General features: G+C 42.6%; 1 protein-coding gene across 3 annotated transcripts in view; it reads right to left on the bottom strand.

Annotated features, from left to right (window-relative positions):
* Nucleotides 1–20964, bottom strand: part of CLUL1 (clusterin like 1) — a 126497-nt gene that overhangs the window by 19286 nt on the left and 86247 nt on the right. For all 3 annotated transcript variants that reach the window (XM_085605805.1, XM_085605804.1, XM_085605806.1), the window contains one exon: nt 11864–12078. In XM_085605805.1, coding sequence (XP_085461931.1) covers nt 11864–12078 — 215 coding nt within the window. The remainder of the gene's footprint in view (nt 1–11863; nt 12079–20964) is intronic.

Genomic DNA, 20964 nt, shown 5'->3' with positions numbered 1-20964 from the left:
GGGTCATTCGTTCTTTCTTTGTATGTTTTGGCCCTAAGCAAACCATCAATTAAATGGGCAATACCCTTCAATGCCATGACCAGTTCAATACCCTCCACATTTGGGTTTAGACAGTCCGCGATAAGCTGTAGGCCATTTTAGCTAATGCTCTGTAAAAAGCTTCGCCGTTAGTCTGTGACCATGTGAGCCTCCTCCCTTGATCTATAGCACATACCACCCCCCCCCCCACTTTCTGTGGATTCTTGTAGGGATTTAACTCCACGAGGGACATGACTAGAGGGTTATGATCACTGAAAATACTTAGACATATTTTGAAACCCGTGACCCATTTTTTTAGTGTGTTCGAAACAAATATAAAGTCAATAAAAGAAACACTTCCTCTGCCTTTAAATGTGGGGTGCACAATTTTATCCTTTCCAGCTTCAGCCAGGTCCATGGTATGTGTGAGGGCATGTGTGTTTAGAAGCTTGCCTAACGCCCTTCCGTCCTTTGTATGTTCCATGTGCGGGCCCTCTTCCAGAGTGCACGACAACCAGTCCCCTCCATTAACTTTCAGGTGTGGGCACAGGTGGCAGTTAAAATCACCAACTAAAACCAGCTGGGACATCTGCGCCCCTTGCTCTCGAATGCTCGTGAGCCTACTCTCCAGCTCGTCCACTCTTGCAGTACTCTGGCCCGGTAAAATCGCATTATAGAAATTAATAACATTTAATTTGTGGCCCTTATTATAAAACGTAATCCCCTGCATAAAATCTGAATTCCAGCCCAGATCGGTCCATCTGCCCTGTAACTTGAGGTCAACATAAGTGAACAATCCTTCCCTTGCTCTCCCCGATGTGGCCTTACTTGCAGGCACAAAATAGGTTTTATAACCCTCAAGGTGGAGGGTACTATTATTTACCTCCCACGTCTCCTGTAGACAGGTAACCTGAAAATTTTTAATGTAAACTAGCCAATCCTCATTTTTAAATTTAGTACCTATGCCTGCTATATTCCAGGAGATTATCTTAAAATTCCTCAGGCTGTGTCCGTCTGGAATATCTGGTGTAAGGCAAAGTAGGGGACTGTGGGGTTCTGTGATTGGGTAACTATGTTCTTGCGTGCCAGGTCCCAAAAGCTCTAAATACGATGGACTTGAAGTGTCCTCATTTGGATTTGCCCTAGCGGTTCCTCCCAAGTCTGTGTTAGAAAGATGACTCCCCACACCATGGGCGCCCCTATTTACCCCCGGCCAATCCAGTCAATCAATATCATTTAGATCCCCGCATTCTTAAGTGAAGCATACCGATTCCATACTGAGATTGTTGAACCACCCCCATATGTTCCCACCATGTGGCCCTTGTGTTCACCATTATTGTTCGTGTTAATCGTATGCCTATAAAAGAAACCCAGGGGTAGCATTTTAATGCTGGAGCCACCCTCATCATGATGAAACCCCTTACTTAGCGTGAGCAGGTTATTTACAAGCTCAGGGTGCCTTAAATTCATGATCACGCAGTCCCCTGGAAAACATTTCCTGGACTTGCCGATCCAGGACACCCTTCTGACCATTAGAATATGCTTGTGATTAATAATGTTGAATCCTGCGTTTCTGCTCATCCAGTGGGCTGCCTTATTAATCAACATTAGAGGGGTTTCTTCTCCATCACTTATACAAGCTGGAACCCCTGTCAGAACCACTGTGTATGGGCATGAAGCAGGCAGCAAATCTAAAGACGGCAAGTCTGGGGTACCCCGAACAATAAGGGCTGACATTTGCTCAGAGTCTTGGATTGTGGATACTCTACCCCCAGTATAAATGGGGGCTAATTGATGATTTGTGTTGTGACCTATAGTTCCTTCCCTTGTGTGCCTATGACCTCTGGGGTTAATGTGTACACTGGGTGCCCTTCCTTCCAAGGCCACTGGGGATAACACTCTGCCTATTGTGGTTGGTACATCTGGTAAATTGGGACCCTCCTGTACCTTGTGGCTGCTAGTTGCACGCCCATTACCCTCAATAATTGAGGTACTGTTCTGTGTCAAGAGCAGCGACAATTTTTCTTCTACTGACCTGATTTTCTCTAGTACGGGCCCCAAAAGGGTGGTTAACAACATTTCGATCCGTGTCCAAAGTTCATTGTCCACTCCCTGCCCCGCGTTATCCCCTACACAGTTATGACACAAGTGATTATCTACACTGCTCTCTGTATCTGGGGGCCTAATAGCCTTAGGCGCTGGTCTGGACTTTTGTTTCGGTTTTTGTTTGGAATTAGAAGGCCCCCCTCCCCTCGTTCGCTTTGCTGGAACAATATCGTTGTCCAGTGACTTTATGGTGCTATTTAATTTGGTGGCCCTTTTGGAGCGAGTTATGACCTCCCCACCTGAGTGTGTTGTGGTTTCAGCGTTTGTACTTGGTGCAACCAGTGCGATGGTCCCCTCCCCCTGCCATGACAAGGCGTCCAAATCAGTATCCCCCCCCAATATCTCTTGCAGCTTTCTCCAAGGAGCCACTTTCCACAGACTGCGGCTCACCAAGTGGGGGTAGCGGGGGAGATACCTGTGGGGACAAAACAACAGGAATTGGGCTTTTTTGGTTGTTACCACCTCCCCTCTTTTCTGGGCATGGAAGAACCCCGTCATTAGGTGATTTAGACATGGCTAAACTACCCATAGATGATCGTTTTTGGTACACTATGGAGTCCAGGGAGAGTCTCTTCTCCGTGAGCTGCATTTGATGGACCAATAATGATTCCGCTCTAATTAAGAAAGCATCAAGCATCCCTGTGACCCCACCCCCCACCAAAGAGCCCGCTGCCTTGCGCTTACTCCTTCTATGGGGCTAAATGCTCTTTGAGGTTAAAAAAGAGAACAGTACCTATTGTGTCCTTAGTTGGCCACTCTAGGGTCCGTTCTAAAAATCACAGGTATCCCCTAGTGCCAAGATGTCGGATGTCAGGGGGGTGGCCTGGCCCAGCCCTGCCTCGTCCTGCGTCCTGCGCCGGGGGAGCGAGGCAGCGCTTTGAGCGCGGTGGCGATGCTTCCCCTCATAAGCGGCGGTGGGAGGATAAGGCTGATGCACCCTGGGACTTGTGGTCCCACCAGGGTGAGGTGCGGGGCAGAAGATGCGTGCGGCGGCAGAAGGTACTTCCTAGGACAACAATCCCACCAAGATGCTGCCAGATATGCCCCCAGAGTCAGCCCCAAAGCACAGTGACCAAAGCAGCAGCGTTGATTATACTCCTCTGGCGACTCCTGCTGTTGCAGAACAAAGGCTTCACAATCCGTGCCACATCAGAAGCCAACTTGCGGCTTCTGCTTTAGGAGAAATAATATTTTACGACTACCTGCTACTGCCGCCTTGGAAACTGGAGAGCAGCACAATGTGTTTTGTCCTAATTGGACTGCTTGTCAAAAAATGCAGTGAAGCCTTGTGTGAGGGCGTCGTGTTATAGCTCTATTGAGTCCGGCCAGATAGTGACTTCTACTCCGATCTTGTTCAGCACTTCTGCATATGGTGCTTGGCGATGTGCCCCTAGGTCGTTAAGGCTGCACACTAATTGCAAGGGCATATAACCTGACTCCCGAAGATTCTAACAGTCTCGTACCCAAATTCAGGAAACCAAGGGGTCTCTGAGAGGCTGTGGGACTCCTCCAAGAGTTTTATGGTTTCTGGCGTGGCCCCACCCCTCTCAGCCAGGGGTCAGGGAGCAGGAGAAAGTGCTCCGTGCAACAATCCGGGGGTCAGGGAGCAGGAGAAAGTGCTCCGTGCAACAATCCGGGGGTCAGGGAGCAGGAAAAAGTGCTCCGTGCAGCAGTCCGGTTTTCCGAGGGTGCCGCGATGCGGTATACCTCAGAGAGGAATCCTCGTAGTGAATAAAGTTAAGGAGCTGCTTCCGCAGGGAAGATCAAAGACAAAGGGGCTTCGGGGATGAGGTCCCGCTCTGTACACATCTTCACGCGCTGCCAATAAAAAAGTCCACATTCAGCTCCAACAATGCGTTTAGAGTACAGCTAGTCATGGGGAACAGCCTTCCCAAAGGTGCGCTAGTCTTTCCTCCATTTTCCCTATAAGAAAAATTATTCCTTTTATCCCTGACAGCCACAGAAAAACATTAATAACACTCCTTGTTCTTCCCAGGTTGGACTATAGTAACAGTCTGTATCTCACCATCTTAGAAAAACACATGACTCAACTACAACTAGTCTAAAATGCTGCAGGAAGACTCATTTATAATATTCCCAAATGTCATTCCATAAGCAGAGACTTCGCGAGTTGCACTGGCTTCCCATGCAGAGTCGGGCTAAATTTAAAGCCCTCTGCTTGGCCCATAAAGGTCTGCAAAACTCAGGACCAGATTATCTCAGGTCAGCTTTTAAGAGATACGAGCCCAACAGAGAACTCAGATCAGCCAATGCCAATCTTTTAGTGGTTCCAACATTCAAGAAGATACAATGGGGTGGCAGAGGTATAGTCTTCAATACAATCAAAGTCTGGAATAGCCTCCTATCCCACCTCAGAGCTATTCCTTCATTAACATCTAGTCACCACCCACCAGCCTCATCTGATAGAGCCAAGACACTGTTGGTATTGGCACGCTTTAAAAATTTCATAACATAACATAACTGGGTCATTGGAGCCAAGCTGTATCCAAAAAGCAGGGATGGCACTTGTCAGCCTGCATGATGACCGTTCCAATCACCCAATCCAAACATTTTCACTGTGGTTGCAAAGGAAGAAACACGTCCATTTCAGGACAGATATGGCCACTTTTGCGCATTCATCAAGCTTTTTCAGCAGTGCATTGTGGTACATAGCGTCTTAGGCTTCTGACAGGTCCAAGAGTATTAGAGTGGACTTCTTGTTTTCGTTTAAGGAGAGTAAGACATCTTTTTTTATATCAGACAATGCTGATTTGGTGACTTTTAAAGCACAACACCAGATTCATGGTCATGCAGGATACAATTCAGTTCCATACGATCTTGAAGCTCTCTCAAGACTACCATTTCAAATACTGCAATAAGTCAGGGTGCATTGGAGATCAGCTGGTAAGTAGCCACGACCTACAGGTCAGACTGATTTCTTCAGAACAAACTTGATGATGGGGCGTTTCAGTGAGTTACACTTCTACAACTAAGATGAATTCCTTCAGAACAAAAATTATTAACCAATACTTTCAGGACTTGCACCATCCTTTACATGTATATGTCTACAAGAAAGGCTACCACTCAACCATAGCAACAGGTTTGATGGCAAGAAATGAAGGGGTAAAAAGGGAAGGTAGAATGTACTTATTTATAGTAGAAAGATTTTGGCCATCTAGTAAGAAGATCAGGTATGCTTATAATTTTGTCACATGACTTTGCTGGGTGAGCTCCGAGACCTGCTACAGCCTTGCTTTTTAGGCGCTCACATCAATCCTCCATCAGGTCTGTTAGTGACATAGTCAGTGATTGCCAGGAAGCAAGAAGTTCCTTTATGAAATCTGGTGGGAGTGTTGAGGAGAATGTGTACAATGCAGCAAGCACTCTGCTGGTCAACAACATAAAAACTGCCTACCACTTGAGGAAGCCTGCTCAAGTGCAACTTGCCAAGCAGAGATTTGTGGTGTTATCAACGCGCAAAAGTTAAGACTGTGACAATTGTGAATTGTTGTCCATAAGCTCCCTCTGCTCTGTGAGCCTTCGCTGTGACTTTCTTCAGGTTGGCTTAACTATCAGTGGGGACTGCTCCTCTGTAGACCCTTTCCTGGGCTAACTGGGACACTATGCTGCGATGTAGTAATGGGAAGTGTTGGCAAGTGATGAAGGGTCTCAATGAGGTTTCCATTCATCATATAATTAATGAAGCAGGTGTTTACTATTAAAGAGGGTTTTAAATTACAGTTCCTTGAACACTAAACATGACATTTCTACCTGCTCCCAAACAAAGGTTATCACTTATTAAATTAAATAAGGTAACCCAAAGTTAGGTAGGCTTCACAGTAGTGCAAAACAAATGTGTGAGTTTTTTCCTACAAGGATCTGTAAAACTTAAAAGTACATGTCCAACTTTTTAAATACAATGTACCCCGCCCTATAGGCTGTTCTGGGCCTCCCTTAGGTGTGACGTATATGTATTAAAAAAGGAGTTTTAGTCCTGGCAAGGGTTTATTTTGCGAAGTCGAATTGGGTGTTTAAAACTGAGCACAGACTGCAATGGCAGGCCTGAGAAATGTTTCGGGTGGCAACTTGAGTGGGTGGCACAATAAATGCTGCAGGGACACTAGTAGCATTTAATTTACCAGCCCTGGGCACGCGGTATATCACTTTACCAGGGGGTTGTGAGTAAATTAAATATGCCAATCAGGAGTGAGACAATCTTATCATGTTTTAGGGAGTGAGCACAAGCACTTTAGCACTGGTTAGCAGTGGTAATGTGCAAGAGTCCCAATGCCAACAAAAATGAATTTAAAAAAACAGGAGAGGTGAAGGGAAAATGTTTGGGGGTGACCCTACAGAGAGGGGCAAATCCAACAGACAAATTTCTTTTTAATGTACCTTATGGTTTGCTAGGCACGTGACAGAGCCGTTGCCTCTGTTGCCCTGATGTTACATGAGATTTTCCATGAGATGCTTCTTTTCCTCTGATGTTCCATCTATGCCCAATGTGGATAATCCAGGTTATATGGTTTATTTTGTAATCTTAAAGGTCTCTCTGGAGAAGTGTCGAGGGTTTGAGCATGTTAGCAATTGGCCAACTCTTTTCTTGGTTCTCTCTTTATTAATGCCCATACTTGTGGTGGGTATATATTTGGCTAACTGTTGTACTTGTGGGACTTCAAGATATTTCAAGACTTGTCTAGTTTTGCTCTCCAGATGGCTAGTGGTAACAGTTAGGGCTGGGTCGAATTTCAATGACGCATGAGTAATCTACATAATTGCAGTAATTCTGCGTTACATTTTGATGCGGAATTACCGATAATTATGAGATTATTCCTCTCATGTAATTAAGAGCAATTTGCTGGTAAAAATCCTACAGTGAGAACACAATTAGCCGCTCACATTTGCTATTTGTGTTCTGCAACTTTTAGCACTGATTCTTGGTGCAGAATGCATCCTCACATCCATTCTGGACGCAAAAGTGCATTTCGTGCTGCGAAAATAGTAGTAAATGTTGGGGGAAAATGTTACCTCAGGGGCACATTTAGCAAGCACGAGTGGCTGCTCACGTTCACTATTTGTGTTCTGTTGCATTTAGCGCTATTTCTTAGTGCAAAATGTCTTTGCATCCATTTTAGATGCTAGGCCATAGATCTAAACAGAGGTGAGTAGTCCTTCATCCTCAATTGTAATTTGATGCCCTGGAATATCACCTGTCCCAAACGAAGGGAGCATTCCTATCCATTGAAGATGTACCACACCTTCCTTTGGGCATCATCTCAACAAAAACAGAATAACGCTTGGTTTGGGAACGCTGGGAAAACAGAAAATGAAACACATTATTCCTGGAATGGATTTAACTTTTAATTTAAATATGTTCATTAAACAATGATCACAATAATTGCATCAAGTAGGTAGATGTATAACAGACAGCTGCATCCAATAATACTCACAGGGCTGGTCCCATTCCATAGAATTGTGGTCAATTATGTGATTAGATGTGAAAGAAGTGTATCAAGGAAGGATACACTTATTTTAGTTAAACTTAGAGGTAGTTCAGTAATTGTACTTTAGTTGTTTCCCCTTCCTCCTCCCAGGGAACTGGCCCTTTAGACCGCCCTGTTTGGTACCCTTCACCCGTTACTTCTCAGAATATGCTTGTTACTCTTGCATTTGAATCAACTGCTACATCAAAGAGTCGGACATGAGTGTATATCAGAGTCATTATTGTAGTCACACCTCAGACAACCATCCAGACACACCAGATTAATTTATGCAATATGAGTAGTGTGAATATGTATAGTGCAGGTCCAGAAATGATATCTGTTAAAATTAGGCATTTTTAGGAAAGAGCCGTATGTTTCCATGTATCCTGACACATACCTCAGCCCTAATTTCTATAGAGAGGTTCTACTCTGTTGTATGTGACAATATTGAAATCAAGCACATTGACCGGCTCATAGTGAATCCACAGAATTGAATACCAACATAAAATGTGGTGTTAGTCAATACAGTAGAGTAGATATATGTGTAGTTTGATATTTAAACTCTCATTTTGTGGCAGAACATCATCTTGCCCCACTTGCTCCAGTGGATCCCCTTTGTAAACCCAAATAGACACTCCCCAATGCACTCAGGGATCATCATTTCCATTGTATGGTATTCACACCTGTTTCACACGGTTGTATGTCGCAATCACGCAGGTGTTAGTCACACCTGTCTTAGTAATGCGGTCCAAAAAATGAATGTGTCTTTACAATGCATTCCGTTACCACACAAGTTAATACAACGACTTACCTTAGGGAAAGCACTGGAGTTGGAATAGTATAATTTACTATTCCAGCTCCAATCTGTGCAAAAGTAGGGAAAGTGTTGGACTTAAAGTCCGAAATCAATCGAACAACGCTTTCCCTATGGCAAGTCGTTGTAATGACTTGCTTGGTAAAGGAATGCATTGTAAAGATGCATCTGTGGTTCGGAGCGCACTGTTAAGGCACAGTGGGGTTCCAGCCGCAGTATAAAGGCTTTTTCCCGGTTCACACAGTACCAAAACGCAGCTTTCTCTTACCTTTTCTGCCAATCAGCCAAAGTGCAGACGTTGCCTCATTAATACATCAAGTTCATTTCTGAGTTCAGAAAAGAGTTTAGACCCTCATTGCAACAGTGTCACTTTTTTCACTTCTCTGCTGCTGCCACATTGCCATTTTGATTTCCTTGATGGCTTTGGCTAAATGTCCCTGCATCAACCCATGTAAGGGCCGCAGTGACACCTTTATTGCTACAGTGCTTCAAGTGGTTAGGGCAGTATAAGGTGATTTAATTCTAAACCGAGTCCACGTTTTGTTACTAGTACCTTTTCAAGTGTGTCATGTGGAGTACCATACTGAAACGGCGTTACCAAATAGTAAATTTCTATGTCCAGTAGAGATACTCCACCTCTCGCCTATGACAGTGGAGCAGTGTAATTTAGACTCCACCCTTACCTCGACACCGAGATGCAATTATATAAGTGCAGCTGGCATTATATCCACTGTGTGCCTTAGATTTTGTTAACATGAGTGAAGCACTGAAACACATTACTGAAATGTATTCACTGTAGAAGCTTTAGATTTATTTACGTGTGTGCACTAATGTTTAGGTTAAACGTGAATTATGTATTCTTTATTACCATTGCACTTACTCTTAAAATTGTATTGCATATGTAAACATGCATTCTTTTGCTCATGTTTTGCAGTACATTTAAAGTTACACGTGTGCGTGTATAATCATGTATAAGAAATGCACATTAAAAGCTCATTTAAGTTAGCCTGACTACAGGCCTCAGTTGAAATGTTTTTTGATTTACCAGAATGTTGTCTCTTTCACCTTGCAGATTCATTATCATGGTTTGCGTTAGCTAGTGAAAGGTTATTGTCTGTATTGGATGGCTGATAGAGTGGCCTGGGAGAGACTAGGTTGCGAATATGGAGGATCAATGATCAAAAGAAGCTTTCCGTTCACTGTGTACCAGAATAGCAAGCAAGGTGTTCAAGGCTGAGAATGGCAGCTTTAGTTTGATGCGTTGGGAATTCAGAGCTATGTTGAAGAAACACATGAGTAGTGCTCTGATTGGTCACTGATGGTGTGAACAGAGATAACACGTTTGAATATCCTGTTCTTTTATATTAGTGCTTATGTCATTTTGAGTTATTGTGGTTCGAGCTAGGTGTGAGGAGAGATCCTTTTAGACTCGGAGAGGTACAGACCTCTCTGGTTGCCCTATTCTTGCAAATGTGAAGCTTTATGCCAAACACTTATTTCCTTTTCTTTGGACTTCTAATGAAGTCTGACCATGCTTACACCTACCTATTCTATCACTCCCGAATTAGAAACCCTTGATAGACAATTCTATATTTGACCCATGTTGGAGCCAATACTCCAAATACAACATTTTACTCATATCCATTGAGTTCTGGTTCTCATTATTGAGTCACATAGGCTTCACAAATTAAATTGTATTGTTGATGCTTTCTCCCTTTCAATGCATCACGTCAACTACAAAGGTTCATCTAATCTATTAAGTAAATTCTTCAACAACTTGACTGAGAGATCGCGTTTCTGAGGCTCAGGACACTCCAGCAGTAGTTTAATTATATTTTAGGCCAAGTCTATTCCTTCCACTGAACCAGATTAGACTGGTGAGCATTTCGTTTAGGTTCCAGGAGAATACAACATTTAGATCAAGGGTCTCCAAGTAGTAGCTTGGTAGCTGCTTGTAGCTTGCCAGTACCCTGAAAGTAGCTCCCTGTACTGCAGTCCAGCACAGTAAGTGATTCAGAGGGTCTGGCTATTTTAAAGATGGCAGTGTTACACATGACCATAGTCTCAAAAATTCAATATTTTATGTTTGTAAAAAAGGCGAGATTATTTTTGAGTCTGTTAACCCAATATGGAATGTTCATATTTGATAGAAAACATTTCTGGGAAACTACTAAGTGATTATTTGAAATCAAAAGGATTACCATCAAAAACACATTTAAAGCAGGTCTGTGAATGGTAGTTTAAATCGAGGTGAGGAGCTTTATAGCTGTTAGTATTTCCTTTGTGCATGTGAGTATTTTCTACTGGGGCTGTTATTTCATTAGTTGTCTGTCATGAGAAGACACTTTATATTGATAAAGCTTTTCCTGACATTGTTGTTAGTTACCCTGTCTTATGCAGCTGGGTGGTTGGTGTTCTACTACAATATCTAATTTTTTTAATCGCCCACCCAAAATATTGTATCCAGAATATCAGCTACCACAATATCATGAAAGTAAGTATTTATAGATACGTTTACTTTTATATGCATTCCTAACGCCACATCTTTTTACATCTATTTAGCCTGAAGATGTATGTATCTTAATGTTATGTAGATACAGAGTTAAGAATAACAAATATACACTTAGTTTTACATATGTACTTTTATGATATTGTATTACCCAATATTTTTGATATGACAGTTTGGCATGACGCAATATTTGGTCACTAGATATTGTGACGTACATTTGGGTGGCCACTACTAGTAATCCTACAAGGTGTGATCATTATTGTGATCGTATTTGATGTAGTCACTACTGCAACAATTGTTGAAGCTATTGGTAGCTTGAGATTATTTTCCTTGTTCAGAGTTAGATTTTATTATTGAAAAGGTGAGAGATCCCCAATTCAGATAATATGTGACAGTATGAAATAAGATAACAACAGTGGAAGCATCACCCTTTTCTCCTCAGTGAAATGGGGAATCTAATTTAGAATTATAAATGAGTGCTTGAGCACCAACATAGACATGTATGGGTTGTTTCTTATACACCTGTATCACCATGTGCATCTTTCTTTTTAGTGTTATAGCCTGGAAACTCTTTCCAAGACTTTACCTTCCACCTATTGGAAATATGTTAGATTTGTTCCAGTTGATGCATAAGCCAGAAACCACACCAAATTGTTTAAATTCCTCCAGTGCCCGTGGTATGTTATCTGTAAGGTGTCATGCATATAGCAGTATATTTTCTTCACATAGCTGTATTTCCAGAGTGTACCAAACCCAAAAGAGAGGAAAGTACAGGAAATATCCAAGCGCCTTAATCTAAGTGGCTTTAAACTTGATAGGTTCTGGTCATTCATAATTACATTGCTCTGGGATTCAAGGATAAGGAAATAAGAATTACAATTATTTGTAGGGTTTTGCAGATCATAACTTAGAGTTTAGGGCATCTCTGGTTACCTTTACGATGTTAAAGATGTTTTCAGATTCTGTGGACATATTGCCCAGTTCAGACACCCACCCAAACCGTTTCTTCATTCCAAGCATCAAGCTTGCAGTGTCTTCGGCGTGCTGCTGGACTATCTGGAATATTTGATGATATTGCTGGTGGGACCTGTTCACCAATGTAAGTGCTTCATCAGTCTTCAGTCGTAGCTCTGGAACATCCGGACAATCTGTTGGATAGGAAAAGATAAACACAAATAATTTCCACCAATTATTCAGGACGTCGTTCATGTATAGTCGTTTGCCAACATTTTTAGGACTGTTTTACAGATTGTGAGTTTTTGTATTATTTCTTTTTTACCCTAACCAGTTTGTGTGGCTTAAAATGTTGTATAGTAAATACAAGTGCCTCTAGAAGTTTTTCTAATGTTAATACACTTTTTCCCGGATTGCGCTAGTTAATATGAAGATAGGCAGCTAAGGAAACAGAATGTTCGCTGGAACAAAGAGCATTGAGTACAAGGAAGGAGTTAGTTGTGGATTGGTGTAACCACACATTCCCTTAAGAACACTAATCATTTACAAATATTACATGCACATCTAATCCAAGGTCGGAGTTACCACATGTGTCTCTCTACTGAGGTTAATCCCTTTGTTACTACACATGCCGTGCCATGCCATGTGTGGAATTTGTCCTTTGAAGGGGTTCTCACCATGACAGTCCACACTTCCTTAGGAGTTTGGTGGGTGTCAAATGCAGATCTCTGCAGCCCCAGTGACACAGGGAAGTCCTATAGTTTGAGGCCTACAAATATCTATGAGATATGGGAGTCTAAGGGGTCCCTCATCACATTTTGCAGGTTCGATCATTTTGTGTTATGCCACTGGGGAGAAGGAAATCAATGTTGGTACGTTCCGCTCTGTAAATGACGCAGGAGGCATTATCAAGAGGCTTGTGACCAACATTTGCTACAGAAAGAATAAACGTGCTCTACAAGCCTACATGAATTGCAGCACAGTCAGTTAGGTTTTTGTTTTTAGGTCCCAAAAAGGTTCTTACAAACACACAACTGTAGTAGTAATTTACTTTTATATCCCTGGTTTTTAGCTATTGACAGGTATTGGACCAGGCCCTCTCTGCAGGGTCACCCCCAAACTTTTATTTGCCTTTTACCATCCACTTTTTGCTGAATTCGTTTTTCTTGGCCTTAGGACTGTGTGCCCTTTACCACTGCTAACCAGTGCTAAAATGCTTGTGCTCTCTTCCCTATGGTTTAATTGGCTTATACCAAAGTGGGATGTTTATATGTACTTATAAGTCCCTTGTAGAGTGATATACCATGTAACCAGGGCCTGTAGATTAAATGCTACCAGTGGGCTTGCAGCACGTATTGTGCCACCCATTTAAGTAGCACCTTAAAACATGACCCAGGCCTGCCACTGCAGCCTAAATGCAGCTTCAAGCTGCCATGTCGACTCAACATTAGAACTCCTCTTTTATCACATACAAGTCACAACTAAGATAGGCCCTAGGTAGCCCAAAGGACAGGGTGCTGTGTAATTTAAAGGTTGGACATTTACTTTTAAGTTTTATATGTACTAGTAGTGAAACACTCCTACATTTGTTTTCCACCACTGTGAGGCCCACTTCACTCATAGGATAACATTGGGGATTCCTTATAACATTTAATAAGCTGTAGTTTCCAATTGGGAGCAGGTATCTATCTCATATTTGGTGTTTTCTGAATTGTGGTGAAAAGCCTTATTTAACAGTAAAGTCTGGTTTGAAATAACAATTTTTTTAAAACTGCTACTTTTAGAAAGTTGGCATTTTTCTGCCCTTAGCCCTTTTGTGCCTGTAGCCTGGCTTGGGTCAAATGACTGGGTGTAACTTGCAGTTAGACTGTGTGCATTCTGCCCAGACAGTCACACAATGCCTCAAAGGGAAATCAGCTGGCAGGATGTGGGGTGGAGCTGAGCATAGCCCCACTTACAACTGAATAGCCTTTGCAGTGCCTTCACACAAAAGGCCTAACACCCTGCATTGTCACTACAGCCTGCTTGGAGCCAGGGCAGGGGAGTCAGGATATTCCATGCACTTCAAAGAACCTTTCCAGAAGATTCTCCCACCTTTCCAAAAAAGGGTACTAGGGTCTAAAAATTAGACCTTAAGACCCACTTGTTAGTACACTTCTGGACCTGTGGATACTCTGCCAGGAAGAAGGACTGCTGTGCTTCTGAAAGGATTGCCACTCTGCTGGACTTCTGATCTGCTCCTGTATTGTTGTGTTAGTGCTTTTCTGCCCTGCTGCTTACCTGTGGAAGGAGAACTGGACTTGCAGCTGTATCTTGAACCCAGTGCTACCAGTGTGACTCCAAGGGCTAGTCTGCTGGCTTCCTGATCTGAACCTCAGACATAAAAGGCTCCCCAACATCCTGAACCAGCACCTGTACCCAGCTGAAGTGAGTTCCTTACCCCTAAGTGATGCCCCTCAAGTCCTGTACCCTTGATGTAGCTCAGAGAGCTGATCTCAAACGTTTGGGCTCTTTGTGAATGCAAACAGGCCCATTTGCAACGAGACGTAGCTGCTCACACCGCAATTCAATGCAAAGCTCCACCAGCCCAACTCTTCACACTGCAGCATTGACCATTCGAGGGACAGCCAATGCGAAGCTCCAGCGACACCCACCCTCGACATCTGGCCTGCTCTTCACGCTAAACTACCAGCCCCCCACGACGTTCTCCCTGCTCCTCGCGGCCCCCTCCAAAGCAAATGGGACTCTGGCATGGACTTCGAGAAGGTAAACTTCAGCAGGCCTAACCTGGTGACTGTATTCAACCTGCGATCCATCGCGATTGGTCTGAATGTGTGACTTTGACCTGGTCCAGCTCGACCAGATATCCAGAGTTAGCGCTTTATGCTTTTTTGAGCTATTTTCACTAAAATCTTTAAAAATGTATACCTCTGGTTCTACTGATTGGATTTTTGTCATTTTTATGTCAAATAATTTATTAAAGTGTACTATATTTTTCTAAATTGGTTTGGCATTTTTCTTGTGTTGTGTCTTTAATTAGTTGTGTTTGTGTGCTGCATAAATACTTTACACATTGCCTTTAAGTTAAGTCTGACTTTTTTCTGTGCCAAGATACCCAGGGTTAAGCACAGGTAATTTTAGTGACTTTTTGTGGTGTGCCCTGCAAGGCATTGTAACTGTTGCTTGGCCAGAGCTCCCACCCCAGTCAACCAACAACCCAATTTCTCACAATAGGATACATTTCTGAAGATGTGGTTTTAAGCTGCTAGCTGTAAACTGAAGGACACACTAGATCAAGACAAATATTTCATGGGTAACAGAGTCTTTTACTGTCATTTTCCCATTGAAACCAACTCAGAACACAATCGATGGCTCGACTTCACGTCTTATCATTGATGTGAAAGCACAGCTCTATCAACATTTCCAAACGGGAAACACAATTTTACGATTTTTGAATGAAACAAAGAACAAATTCTGATTGCAAGACAGAAAGCAAAAATTAATTATTAATTTATAAAATGTTAAATGAAGAAGGGCAAGCCTAGGTATTAATAATGGCAATAACATAGAGAAGGGATGAACGAGATTTTTTCGTCAAACAATAGTTTGCAGATTCTTGTTACTCAATTACTGTTGGATGTGATGATGGAATCCGAATTTAAATCTGTTGGGGCCATTTCTTGTTCAATAGAATTTTTCCAAACTAGTACCAAATCCAAAACATGAATTGCTAGGTTTTTGTGTTACTCTTATGCAGCACCTAAGAGTTTCAGAAAAACATCTTTACTGTTCTTCTTGTCTAAACATATCAAACTCGATCTGTATTTAGTGGATCACCCTAGGTTTATAAAACATTCCTATGCTGTAAAAACAAATTACCTTAAAAAACATAAATCAAGACACCCTGAGAAAAATTTAGAGGGTAATCCAATTCTTCAAGTGTAAAAAAAATCACAGAAAGAACAACATAAATATCATTGATGAAGATATAAATATATAGATATTGTGATTATAGTTTGCTAACTGGAAATTGTTTGTTAGTTTGAGCACCTTGTAGCTATCCTGTTTTCCCCGTTAACTCAGAATCCTTCCCATCCCCCCAAATCTTCCCTCGTTTCTTTCCAGAACAGGCTCCAAATATATTGATTTTTTTCGATTGCCATACACCCATTCACCCACCTTCTCCAGCTAAGTATGTATGGGCACTCTTCTCAATCACAGTGTCATGCTATGTTTAAACGGACAATACACAGGCCCGTATTGTACGGAATCAAGTTCCACCTGGAAGTGCCAAATTTATCTCCATATCCTAGTATTGCCCTTCTTGGACATAGATCAAAATATACTCCCAACCCTTCAGTGAGGTCAGAGAATTTCAAGCCAAACTTCATTTATATACGTCCATTCCCAACTCTTCAGTGAGGTCAGTGTGAATTTTGAGCCAACATTCTTATATATTCGTCCATTCCCAACTCTCCCAAATTGAGTGAATGAAGCGGCTGGAGCTGCAGACTTTGGAATTGGGGCACGAGGTTTGAACTAAATCTCTGCTCAACATCCTATGATTCTGGGCAACTCACTTAGGTCCTTATGTACAAATACTCCTGTTAAGAAATTGTAAATTGGGAAATGTAATGATTTGCAATTTGCGATTTCTTAACAAAGAGTGGATTTGGTAAATGCACACCAACTTTTACCGAATGCATTTGTATTTTGTGAACCAATCTATGTACTAATAGGGCGGTTAAAAAAATGCAAAATAATAGTGGATCGCAATTCAACCTACTTTGTAAACATGCACGAGGTGGGTCTTTAAATTGAGACCTACCACGATTTGGCTGCATTTACCGGCATGGTGGCCTGCTGGGATCAGCAGATCACCATGTCTGTGATTGCTTTTAAATAAAGTAATATTTTTTATAATGCAGCCTGTTTTCCCTGAAGGAAAACGGAATGCGTTTGAAAATGAAGTTAAAAATTACATAAAACTTTTTTAAGAGCAGGCAGAAGTCCCATGGTCCAAAGCCTGCTCCTAAAAATGTTTTCAGTGAACAGTCACAAACGGTAAGTGGTCCCTTCCTGTTTGTGAATTGCTTGCCACCTCCCTTGAGGAACTGATAAAAAATATAATTTTTTTGCGACTGGTAAAATATAAATGTTTTGCGACCGGATTTCCTTTCAAAACATAAATACGATTCTAAAGGAATTAGTATCTAGAAGGGACACCCTTAACACGCCCCTTCCAAATCCCGATACGGTTTCTATTTCCAAACACAAATTGCGGTTCAGTAAGATTCGGAAGCAACTTATCGTTTCACAAATTAGTTTCAGTGAATTCAAAAATGACATTTTGTGATCAGAAAGGCTATGATTTTACAAAGTGGAGCCTTACCAACTGTAAAATAGCTTAGTACATGAGAACCTTAATATCTCCCAACTGCCTACAAATTTTTATTGTCTGGTTCTCTTATAAAGCGCTCTGAAGCCCTTTGCCAAGTTTGTGCTCTATAAAGATGCAAAAAACAGATACTTTTACTAGGAAAGGTACCTTGAAAAAGTGCATCTCTACAGCTCTAGGTTGTGTTGTTTATCACTTTCCTTTGGTTGTCTTAAAGTGCTTCCCGGTCACTGCATTCCTGTGTCGACTGACTGTACGTCATGCAAGTCTCTGGATTTGTGTACACCTGGTGACGTCAGAACCAAAAGCCCTTAGACTATTGTGCATGGGTATAGAGTCAAGTTTAGATGTAGTAGCTGACTTGACAGTATGACCACCCTCTCCATACCAGTCCGCAGGGGTGAGTGTTTGGGATGTTACACCCCCCCTAATAAATATATTTTCTGTTAAATAGTTGGGTACAGGTGCTTTCAGTTGGGTATGGTGAGATCTCTGTGGAATTTCAATTTGACGAGTAATTTTGACACACACACAGACAAAAACGCACACACAGTCTCCCCCTCTGTTATGAAAGTCTTCAAAAATGTTGGTTATTTGACCAAATATTGTGTTTTGTCTCACCAAGTACTCCCATCAATCCATATTCTTCTCCTTTTCCACTGGTCCTAAAGCACCTCTCATGCACACTGCTTGTCTATAATGTATTGTACCATTGTATACCAGAGCTATTGTTGGAAAATCAGACGCTCGACCCCCCCCCCCCCTCCCACCCCCCCATCTTAGAGACCTAGCAACTCCCCTGCCAGTCAGAACCAATAGGCCAATAGGCCAGCTTCTGAAATGCCATATGTGTGTTTCCATGGTTCCATGTGTGTATAGCATAAAAGCTCAAAGAAGGCCCTTGCTGCAAGTTTATGTTGATTTTCTTCACAACACCTCAGGTGGTAGAAGTAATCTGAAGTGTTTACTTTGAGAGATCTATGCCCCCTCATCTCTCAGCTCGTTGGTACTGAAAACAGTTCTGTCCCCAGCTGCTCAGCTCCATCCCTTACTTCTCATTGTGCTGAGTTTAATAAAATAAAGGCCTTATAGTGGCTTGAGATCTCAGTCAGAGTCGCTTTGAGACCAGCCGGGGCCCGTGCAGGTAAGAGCAGTGGGCCGGGTAGGCGGTGGCATTCGACAGACGACCATGAGGGAAAATTAAATAAATAATTCATTTTCCCTTGTCGTCGTCTGTTGAAATTAATTCTGCCTATCTTGCATCAAATGTGCTTAATCATGTGACTATTGGCTTTTCTGTTGAAAGCAAAGCCCTTTCCCAATCCAATTGAAGCAACATTTGGAAGATTAACACAATCTGAAAAGGAAGACCCGAACCTCTTCAAACCTGTCATACTGATTTGAGAGTGGAAGGTTGTTTTAAGAAATTATGCGGTGCTTCAGGAGCTGTACCTCCTTTTACATGCACCATATCATGTAACTTTTTATCCATTTACTCTGGGGAAAAAAATAATTTCTAAAATCAGAATATGCACAGGAGCTCTGTAATGGCAGAGGAGCGCCGCCCACCTGCTAAAAGATGAAAATGTAAATGATAACAAAAGCATTTTATTATCATTTTATTTTTGCATGTCTGACAGCCGATGACGCGAGTCTTCAGCGGGGTAGGGCTAGGCAATCCTGTGTGACAGGCATGGTTGGGGGAAGAGTGGAGGGCATCTTTTAAGTGCGCATATCAGTTTGGTCAGCCGTCTTAGGCTGTCCAAACAGACATGCACAATTAGGTTTCTTCAATCCAGCTGTGTTGGAGAAACGCCACAGGCTCCCAGGCACTATCTGAGCAGTAAACCAGGCTGCTCAGACCAATCCCAGCGCTTCTTCCATGCTTTGGAGAGAAGCGCCTGGATTGGCATCTGGGAGCCTGCGCAGTGTGCAGCCGGACTCAAGGATCGGGAGAGAAGAACAAGGCGGCGGCCGTCAGAATGGCAGGTAAGTGCAATTTTATTAATTTAAATTGTGGCTTCCATTTTGATTGTTTTCCTCCCCATGCCCCCCGTCCCACTACTAAGCAAAACAAGCAGCCACCACTGAATATGCAGCAGAGTACTGGGTATATGTCATCTGATGTAACCATGGCTCCACGTTAGCATATTTTAAGTGTCCTTGTCTACGCCTATGTCCATTGGGAATCATTAGCAATGATAATAATTAGTGTAGAAGGAGCGAAATTGCTCAGGAAAGGTGTAGTGTCACTCTTCTAATTATCAGAGTTCACACTGAAGGAACAGCATTGATGCTGTTCCTGGGTGTAAGTGTTGTTCATTTGAACGACTTAGGTGGTCTTCAGCTGGGACCGCCACAGCTGCAGTCCCAGGAAGACCGGCAAGGCCCTGGTGAGCCTACCCGCCGGATTGTGAGGATCATCCCGGGCGGGCAGTACTGCGGTGGTCTCACGACAGTGGTATGTGAGGCTCATAGGAGAACCTACACAGCATACCGCTGCCATGACAGTGCTGTCTGCTCGTCCGTGCACGGTGTGGCATGCACCTTGTTGTGTATGCCACACAGTGCATGCACGATCATACACTTGTGGAGCGTGCACGTCATGTGCCCCCTGCACCCACCCCATGGGCAGTTTTGCCCAGGGGACCTGTTGGGGGCCCCCTCCTTGCCATTCTGCTAGCTTTTTCATGGCGGGATCATTGCCATGAAAAAGCTTGCGGAAGGGCTAGTTGTAATATGGACGCCCATACCTCTCTACTTCCCACACCGCCAGTACTGCAGGATCCAGGATCCTGGCAGAGCCGGCGGTGTCGAAGCGGGCTGCTGGTGGTCCGACCACCGCAATTGTAATACAGCAGGCGGACCGCAGTGGTTGGTCGGCCACCGTAAGTATGGCGATCCCAAGACTGCCATACTCTTAATAAGGACCTTAGAGTGAACCACTGATTTACATTGGTCTGTAATGCAGTTTCTCTCTACTGTGATGCATTACATTTTCTTTGAAGGCAGAGAATCTGGGATATTACCACACCTTTGTGAGTGTGGGAATTTCATGTTTTGTCTCATAGATACGAATTTGTTCTGATCAGAATTCCCACATGCTGACATGCTTTCTCTTCCCAGTCTAACTTCTAAGGCACAACGTGCTATCAGATAAAGCATTTTCTGGCTGCTCTACATGTCAGTTAAAAGCAGCCTCAAGAAACATACACATATACATACATATCGATAGGATAAGATTTTAACACTTAGGGTCAAAGCAATTCATCTTTGCCACTTGCCTTATATTATACCAAATGTAATACATGGGATTCTGCAGGTCCTGTATAAAAGTCCATCTCTAATTTTTTTATAACTGGTGACTTGTGATGCACCCAGTTGTCGATTATATGGAAATGACGTCAGAACTCAACTGTAATAACTTATTAAAGTTGAGTTCTGACTTCGCAATGCCTGCTGCCAGAGCCAGCAGCTGAGGTGAAAAACACACCAGGTCAAGGAATGTTTTTTTTTTTAAACAACACACTTGTATTAAACCGACTCAAATATCTTCTGGCAAGAAATGTCTCACAGCTTTTTTGGTGTGCTTGATTTTTCACTAAAGATTCAATTTTTATTCTTCATTTTTTTGCAAATATCTCTCTTTTATATGAAAGAACTACGTACTAAAGATTCAAGT

Source organism: Triturus cristatus, chromosome 5_1 (genome assembly GCF_964204655.1).
Source record: "Triturus cristatus chromosome 5_1, aTriCri1.1, whole genome shotgun sequence".
Classification (NCBI taxonomy): Eukaryota; Metazoa; Chordata; class Amphibia; order Caudata; family Salamandridae; genus Triturus; species Triturus cristatus.
The sequence above is the reverse complement of the archived record's forward strand: the minus strand, read 5'-3'. Positions and strand labels throughout refer to the sequence as shown.